At 37.5% G+C, this 9,174-nt stretch overlaps 1 protein-coding gene across 1 annotated transcript; it reads left to right on the top strand.

The window, feature by feature from the left end:
* Positions 1–191: 191 nt before the first annotated feature.
* On the top strand, positions 192–9,166 carry lss (lanosterol synthase (2,3-oxidosqualene-lanosterol cyclase)). Its single transcript, XM_079882133.1, has 22 exons — positions 192–279; positions 777–945; positions 1,035–1,173; positions 1,412–1,520; positions 1,781–1,902; positions 2,003–2,099; positions 2,192–2,327; positions 2,437–2,545; positions 2,629–2,747; positions 2,900–2,997; positions 3,087–3,114; positions 3,235–3,291; positions 3,373–3,444; positions 3,806–3,856; positions 3,940–4,089; positions 6,939–7,035; positions 7,133–7,238; positions 7,316–7,381; positions 7,488–7,568; positions 7,773–7,943; positions 8,022–8,100; positions 8,191–9,166. Exons 1-22 carry the CDS (start codon positions 266–268, stop codon positions 8,326–8,328), a joined length of 2,208 nt encoding a protein of 735 aa, XP_079738259.1. The 5' UTR covers positions 192–265; the 3' UTR covers positions 8,329–9,166.
* Positions 9,167–9,174: the final 8 nt, after the last annotated feature.

Raw genomic sequence — 9,174 nt, 5'->3', positions numbered from 1 at the left:
ATGTTTCTAACTGCTGATTGGAGGACCTGTCCTCTGGTCATGTCTCTCCATTCGATATCACGCTCGGAAGGCCGCGCTATGTATTGTGGGAAACGTAGTTTAGGGGATGAAGCTCCTTTGCGTTCTTTTACCGTTTTGAGAACGATCTAGGGTGAATAAAGAACTACATTTCCCAGGGCGATTTGAAGGAGGCGTTTAGCGTCCCAATCAGCTGAAATATGACTGGTTCTTTTCAGTTTACAAGTTTTGCTCTTGCACTTCAAAGATGACAGAGGGAACGTAAGTATAATTTGTTTCATATTTGTGAATACATATGTTATTTTAAAATCATGCAGATCTGAAATACATTTATTTAAGACGCGTCAAACAAACCAATAGCTATAATAAACAATGACGATTTTGGTTTTAAATAGCATTATTATTACTATTATTATTATTATTAGTAGTAGTAGTAGTAGTGCCAGTGGTAGTATTCAAAATGTCAGTGCCCGATAATACAGACAATATGCATATCAGTTAATGTTGTCTTTATTATAATATAAGATCAAGGTGTTTTATTTATTTTAACAAAGAGAATATATGTATTTTATATCCAGGTTTTTACTGACAAATCTAACCAAATTTTAAATAAAGTAATAAAAAAAAGTTACAGGTACATGTTTAAAAAATGTGTATCTGTTTTATGTACCTGTTGTAAATTACTTGAAAAATGTTATTGTGGTTTTATATTTTAAAAATGCCCATCCAAATGTGTAACATTTTATGGTTTTATTCAGGTGTTTGAGGAGAAGGGGGGGCCCCTATAAGACTGAGCCGGTGACGGATCTCAGCCGCTGGAGGTTGTGTAATGTGGAGGGCAGACAGACCTGGAGGTACATTGAGGAGGCAGACAGCATGGAGAGACAGCAGAGTATGCTGGAGTCTCACTCTCTGGGACTGGATACGGTAAACATTACATTACAGACAAATGTGTATGTTATGCAATTCATTTATATATTCATGTTCATATCTAATCTGTTTTTCTTTGACCTCAGAGTGAGTTAACCTCAGCGTCCCCTGCCGCACGCACTGCAGTAGAAGCTGCACTGAAGGGAATGGACTTCTACAGCCGCCTCCAGGCCGAAGATGGACATTGGGCCGGGGATTATGGTGGACCCCTTTTCTTACTTCCAGGTGATTTATGGCTAAGCCGATTGGAAAGACTTTTAGTTATTAGATGAAACCCATGCATTATTGAGTCTAATAAAGTAGCCAATAATAATAAAATAATAAAGTAACTTGAATAAAGGTCTACTTAATGCACACACTGATAAATACAGGGTTCCTACAGTCAAAAATATCAGAATTTCAAAGCTATTCCTTTTGTTGTGTTAAATTTTCCTTTTATCACCTATTTGTTGATGGATTTCAGGTCTGCTCATAACCTGCCATATTGCTAAGATCCCTCTGCCAGATGCATGGAAGCAGGAAATGGTTAGATATCTCCGCTCTGTGCAGCTGCCTGATGGAGGCTGGGGCCTGTGAGTGATATTATGAATTTATTATGAATGAATTATGAACGAATATTTGGAATATGAGAATAATCCTAGTAAAAAAGTAAATTGTCCAGATGCATTACAATAATGAGAATTCTGGGTCAAATTTTCATGAATATAATGTCACAATGTTGTGAAATTTGGTCCTAAAAACAGACCAATATTAATATTATTTGTCATTTAATGTCTTACTTTACTGGGATAACTTTATGACTTGATGATGAACACAAATATAAATTTTCCAGGCACATTGAAGACAAGTCTACTGTTTTTGGAACAGCATTGAATTATACCACCTTGAGAATTCTGGGAGTTGGGCCTGATGATCCAGATATGGTTCGGGCAAGGAATACTTTATACAGCAAAGGTCTGAGTTTGCTTATATATAGACAGTCACGTGTATGTTCATATGCAATGTAATGAATGAAATAAAGTGGTCCAGTCTCAGTATTGTCCTGCTCTGTTAGGTGGTGCTGTCGGCATACCCTCTTGGGGTAAATTCTGGTTGGCCATCCTCAACGTATACAGCTGGGAAGGAATGAATACGCTCTTACCAGAGATGTGGTACATAGAGAATTTATTAGTTTACAAACTTATTGAAGCTTTTGTTTTCGACATTTATGTAGTTGCATTTGTTTTGCGATATATTCTGTCAGGCTGTTCCCATCCTGGGTGCCGGCACATCCCTCCACCTTATGGTGCCACTGTCGGCAGGTCTACTTGCCCATGAGCTACTGCTATGCGGTCAGACTGTCCGCTGATGAAGATCCTCTGGTGCTCAGTTTAAGACAGGTGAAGTTTCACAGTTTCGCCACTAGAGGTCACTCTGAGACAACTTTTTGAGTTAACTTTTTGAACTCAAGTATTCCAGTCACAGTTGTTGTTTTTGGCCTTTAAACAGGAGCTGTATGTCCAGGATTACTCAACTATTGACTGGCCAGCTCAGAGGAACAACATTGCAGCCTGTGACTTGTACACACCACACAGCACCTTGCTTACTATTGCTTATTGTGAGAGAAGTGTGGCATCTCTGTAAAAAATAAGATTTGTTTTTAGTTTTCTGTTAATAACACTCTCAAACATGGTCTTACAGTGATCCTGAATGTGTATGAAGCTCATCACAGCACTATGCTGAGAGGAAAAGCAGTCGAGGAGCTATATGACCATATTAAAGCAGACGATCGCTTCACTAAGTGTATCAGCATCGGCCCGGTGAGAGAAAAGAGAAGACATTTTGTTTTATGTAATGTAAAGTCAGCATGAAATCAATATTGACTCCATTTTACTTTCTTAATACACTCACCTATTATTATTGTAATGTTTTATCAAAATGATTCATCATTTATTGTTATCTGTTTTCACAGATCTCGAAAACGATCAATATGTTGGTACGCTGGTATGTGGACGGACCCACATCACCTGTCTTCCAGGAGCATGTGTCAAGGATTCCTGACTACCTATGGTTAGTGACCTGATTTTAATTAAATGCTGTATATATTATATAATTATACTAATATTTATACTTCCTTTTTGTGATCCCCAATGATCCAGGATGGGTTTGGATGGCATGAAAATGCAGGTGAGCTGTTGTCATGATGAACAAATCGAAACTTTTTGGTTCTAAAGTTTGTTTTATCTGATCAGTTAAACACTTTTAATTGTATTACTAACATTGTAACTGCAATTATATTTCTATCAGGGTACAAATGGATCACAGCTATGGGATACTACATTCGCAGTGCAAGCATTTCTTGAGGTACATATCTAATATTAATAAATCTGAAGCTGGCACATAACTGCTGATTTCTCTGATCAGTTGGGCTTGTTTTCTGAACAGGCAGGTGCCCAGGACATCCCCAGGTTTACAGAGTGCCTCACACAAGCCCATCATTTCCTTGATCTAACTCAGGTGAGCATGATTAAATCTCATTTTTAAACATCATATTCTTCATTATTACTGCCTCTTTATGTATATAGCTTTTAAACTGTGTTCAAAAGTGTGAGACCACACTAAAAATCTTGAGATTTTTCTTTAAATTCGAATAATAATCAAAGTTTTGTGGTTTTGAAAAAATAAATCAAAGTAAAGTTATGTTGTAAAATAAATTAAAAAAAGGTCACTGATCAAATTTGTTCAAATTTGCAACATTGCAACAAAGGTCGGTTTTTATGTATTAAAAAATGTAACATTTAAAGTTATTTGTGGTCTTAGACTGAAATGTATTCATTGGGTCTCTCTATGAGGTCTAACCACTTGCTCATTATTGTAGATCAAAGATAACCCTCCGGAATATGAGAAATACTACAGACAAATGAACAAGGTAAACATTTGTGGTATACATTTCAGCTTTCTTAATCATTCTTAGTTTGCTCTTAAATACTTAAATGAGTTTGTGTGGTTCAGGGAGGTTTTCCCTTCAGCACACGGGACTGTGGCTGGATAGTTGCGGACTGCACGGCAGAAGGGCTGAAATCTGTGATGCTACTGCAGGAGCAGTGCAGTTTCCTCAAAGAAAACATTCCCACGGAAAGACTCTTTGATGCTGTCAATGTGGTAAAAGCCTTATTTGCAATAGAAACATGTTTAACATTCTCTGACTGACTTACAGAGCCACAATAATCTGATTTACATTACACTTACTATAGTAACAATCCCCTTGCAGCAACCTAGGGTTAAGTGTCTTGTTTAATGACTCCTGGCTCACTCCTAATAAGCAAATCTCCCAGTTACCAGCTCTGAGCTTACGCCACTATACCACACTGAGCCTCTTTATGACTCAAATCTCTTCAACGCACAACATAGACAGTGTTAGACTGTCTTTAGTCCCCGTCTTTACTCTAAGTCCCTCAAAAATTGTAGCTTTCTTTACTTGAAACAGAGGGTTCAAGTATAAGTTAATTATGTTTTTATCCATAGGCTCATGTTATACATAGGCTACATACTGTAGGGCAGCACTTCTCTCATGCTCATCCGACCACGGCTTCCTTCCACTGAAGTAAAACGCATCCAAACTCACAAACTGTGTCAGAGAAAACACAATAATCATATACACTATTGTTCAAAATTGGGGGTGGTAAGACTTTTTTTCATGTTTTTGAAAAAAGTCTCTTTTGTTCACCAAGGCTGCAATTATTTAATAAAAAATACAGTTGAAATATTGTGAAATATTCTTACAATGTAAAATAACATCTATTTGAATATACTTTGAAATGTAATTTATTCCTGTGCAAAGCAGCTGTTACTCCAGGATTCAGTCACATGCTCCTTCAGAAATCATTCTAAGAGGTTGATTTGGTGCTCAAGAAACTTCTTATTTTTATCAATGTTCAAAATAGTTGTGCTGCTTAACATTTTTTTGTGGAAACCATGATAATTTTTTTTAAAGCTACACTGTGTTGGATTTTCTCCCATCTAGCGGTGAAATTGTTTATGATTACCAACTGAATATTACTTTCTAGCTCTTCCCATTCCGAGGGCGTATTAACTCCTACGGTGGCCGTATTATTTCAAATCTGCCGGCAGTCGCGAGTAATCTCCCCCTCGCATTCGTCACGGTGCCACTGAGTGTAAAAACGCGAAAGGCGAAGCTTGAATTTCCAGATATGTCCCTCTTTGGCTAATGTATTTACAAGATGGAGGCGCAACATGGCTTCTGCCATTCGAGTGACTAGCTCGTATGTATTCTAAATGGCAGATTCTACGCTTATGAGAATACTTGATTAGTTGGTAGAAGTAATTACACATTAATGAGCACATATCATTTTGAAAGAACAAAGTGTTTTTTGCTAAGAATCAACTTAAAAAACTACACAGTGTAGCTTTAAGGATTCTTTTCTTTGATGAATTAAAAAAAACCCAGCATTTATTTCAAATGTCTTAAAGGTAGGGTAGGTCAGAATTGTCTAAAAAAACTTTTATTCAAATTTGTTTAAACTGTCTTTATATACCAATACATAATTAAAATGCAAGTACTCTGAAATAGAGAGTATAAAAAATTGAGTGACTCTAGTGTATTTAATCTTCAATAAACACAGCTCATTAATTCCATTCACTCCCACCTAAAAACGGGTGCGCGACTGCGCGTCATACTTGCCAACCTTGAGACCTCAGAATTGGGGGGGGGGGGGGGGGGGTGTTGAATATACATGTATATATTCGAACATGTAGAATATATGTCGTCATATATATCACACACACAAACGCAAAGAAAAATGTAATTAATTGATTTGACAAATTCAATTCCTTAAGGCCTCTCTCCAGGAGGTTAGACCCTAATTTGTACAATAACAACAACACTCCTCTACTAGGGGTTGCACGACTACTGATTTCTGCTAGTCGATTTCTTATCAAAACAATACTCGAGTTACTCGACTACTCGTGGTTCATGCTACTGTAAATGAAAAGACATGAAATAGCTAGATCTTATCAATAAACATTGATTAATTCATAGCCTAATGCAACAATTACATAGGTAAACTCTCAAAACATTATAATTATGACATTTCATTTTTAAATTTTCATGTAACAGTCTAAAGCTAAATAAATAGCTGTTCTTGCCTTTCATTTCAGACTAGGGGCCGTTCACATATCGCGTCTTTTCCGCGCTCAAGGTCGTTATTTCAACCGTAGGCGCGCGGCCGCGGTGAGCACGCTCATAATGGAAGCAACGTGCGCTAGTTTTTCCAGGCGGGTTTTTCCTTCTCATCTCCAGAAATATATCTAGTAGTAAAGCTAATGCGAGGGCTAGGAATCAATTAAGCCTTTGCTGATACTTCTTCGTCGTCATCATGGAGAGCGCAGTTTGGTTGCATAGCAACGACAGACGCCATGGGAGCGCAAGCGTTTGGTCTGAAACGGCGCCCAGTGACGGATGGTGTAGCAATATTATTGTCCGGGTGGAAATCGGGAGAAATTCGGGAGAAAGGTCGGTCCGGGAGCTTTTCGGGAGGGGCTTTGAAATTCGGGAGTCTCCCGGAAAAATCGGGAGGGTTGGCATGTATGCTGCGCGCACGTCGGCAGAGCCAGTAATAGCGGCGGTAGTCATGGCGACGGAGAGTGACAGTCGCGCAAGCCAATCACTTGTTTCGTCCCGGTAGGAATTAATGAGCTGTGTTTTTTGAAGATTAAATACACTATAGTCACTCAATTTTTATACTCTCTTTTTCAAAGTACTTACATTTTAAATATGTATTGGTATATAAAGACAGTTTAAGCCAATTTGAAAAAAAGTTCTTTAGACAATTCTTACCTACCCAACCTTTAACTGTCACTTTAAAAAAAAATCTATTTAATGCATCCTTGCTGAATGAAAGTACTAATTTCTTATAAAAAAAAATCGTACTGACCCCAAACTTTTGAACGGTGCTGTAATTTTTGTGTAAATTTCTGTGATTCTGTTTCAGCTGCTAAGCATGAGAAATCCTGATGGAGGGTTTGCCACATATGAGACCAAACGTGGCGGGAAACTGCTGGAGCTGCTGAACCCTTCTGAAGTATTTGGTGAGCATGCAGTAAAATATCACATTCAGTTGTCAATGTATTTTCCATCAGACTTGACATGTCTGATTCTTTCTCTCTCTTTTTTTTTCTCTCTCAGGTGATATTATGATCGACTACACGTATGTTGAGTGCACCTCAGCTGTAATGCAGGCACTCAAACACTTTCACAGTATATATCCTGAGCACAGAGCAAAAGAAATTAGGTACACACAAGCACAATATTTCAGCATATTGAGGTTAGAAAAATAATTTCGTTAAACCACACCTCTTGATCACATAGGAGTACTCTTCAGCAGGGGCTGGACTACTGCAGGAGGGTTCAAAGACCTGATGGCTCATGGGAAGGGTACGCGTTGGTTCATTTATTATCAGAGACATTATTCTGTTGCTTCTTAGTCTGTTTATGAAGTATATTGTCTTTGGACACTCAGTGCCTTTGTTGCTTGTCTTAGGTCTTGGGGAGTCTGTTTCACATATGGAGCCTGGTTTGGTCTGGAGGCATTTGCATGTATGGGCCACACTTTCCAAAATGGGTATGTTATTTGGGTGTGTCCTGATGTTGATGTTAATTTACTTTGCCCCTATTATGCTTTTTCAGATATTACCTTTTATGCAGTGTGTAATATAGCTGTTTATAAATGCAAAACATTTGCAAAGTTTTAAAGTGCACGATAAATGGTGTTATTGTATTATAGGGCAACTTTAGCATCCTCATTCATGTCTTTTCTGTGTTGCAGATCTGTTTGTGTGGAGGTGAAACATGCCTGTGAGTTCCTTCTGTCGAAGCAGATGGAGGATGGAGGCTGGGGCGAGGACTTTGAGTCATGTGAGCAGCGATGTTACGTTCAGAGCAAGAACTCACAGATCCACAACACTTGCTGGGCTTTGCTGGGGTTGATGGCTGTCAGGTAAGGTAGAGAGTTTTTAGATACCTTTACAGAAGTGCATCCTTAATTTACAAAACAAATGTCTTTTTTTTATTTTAGGTACCCTGACATTAGAGTGATTGAGCGAGGCATTCAAGTTTTGATTGATAAGCAGCTGCCCAATGGAGACTGGCCACAGGTGAGCAATGCTGTTCCCTTGTCTCCATAATTCATCTGAGTTCTCTCAATCTGTCTAATAAAATGTGCTGGGTTGTTTCCCTCTTTTCAGGAGAACATTTCTGGAGTGTTCAATAAAAGCTGTGCCATCAGCTACACCTCTTACAGGAATGTGTTTCCTGTGTGGACGCTGGGCCGGTTCTCACGGCTTTACCCCTGCAGCTCACTGGCTGGGAAACTCAAACTCTGAGTCAGATACTGTGTACCTGTGCCTCAAATAAGCAGTACCTGACACAGCCTATATAGACAAATATTTCTTTGAAACAAACCTGTTTGCTGCTCTTTAGGAGGTAGGACTGATTTGTCTAGACTTGTTTAGAATATTATCTACAGAATACTTTATTCAAATCATTTTGATTTGTTTAGAATATTATCTACACAATACTTTATTCAGTTCATTTGGATTTGTTTAAAATAGTATCTACAGAATACTTCATTCTTTTTTGTACTCATTTAACCATGTGACCAAGGCTTTGTATACTGTAGATGATTCTGCAATTAAATTTGATTTTCTATACTCTTTAAAAAAATAAATAATTTTATATTTTGGCTTATTGTTTTGCAATTATATCTGAATGTCTGAATTATGTGTTATCATTTTTCCTATGATTTGCACTGATTGAAATCAGTTTGGATTAATATTGTTGGGCAAACTAATACTGCCTTTTTTTTTTTTTAAATCTGTATTTTAAAACAAAAATCTTTTGATTGAACTATCTTTTTTATTTTTTTATTACTGTTGTTCAAGATGAAAACCACTGAATGCACTGTAATAATGAGGTCAAGTGTGTAGCATACTATATAACTATATACATAATCTCTTAACTATTTTTGACTCATTCTTCAAATATTAAGTGTTATAATGTCAATTTTACACAAAATTGTATTTAAATTAGAATTGAATTTATTGAAAATAACTTTTATTGTCCAAAAGTAGACACCACTCTCTGAGGCCATGTGAGCAAAGTGTTAAAGGGATAGTTCACCTCAAAATTAAATGTCAGCATTTACTCACCTTCATGTTGTTTCAAATCTG

The sequence above is a fragment of the Squalius cephalus genome, assembly GCF_949319135.1.
Source record: "Squalius cephalus genome assembly, chromosome: 9".
In the NCBI taxonomy this organism is placed as follows: domain Eukaryota; kingdom Metazoa; phylum Chordata; class Actinopteri; order Cypriniformes; family Leuciscidae; genus Squalius; species Squalius cephalus.
Note: the sequence above shows the minus strand (reverse complement) of the source record. Positions and strands in the feature narration are given on the sequence as shown.

What these genes read in the sequence shown, in the direction of transcription:
- lss (XM_079882133.1), top strand. An exon ending in ACTCTCTGGGACTGGATACG is followed by an intron (nt 946 to 1,034) that starts GTAAACATTACA and finishes CTTTGACCTCAG; the next exon opens with AGTGAGTTAACCTCAGCGTC. An exon ending in CCAATGGAGACTGGCCACAG is followed by an intron (nt 8,101 to 8,190) that starts GTGAGCAATGCT and finishes CCCTCTTTTCAG; the next exon opens with GAGAACATTTCTGGAGTGTT.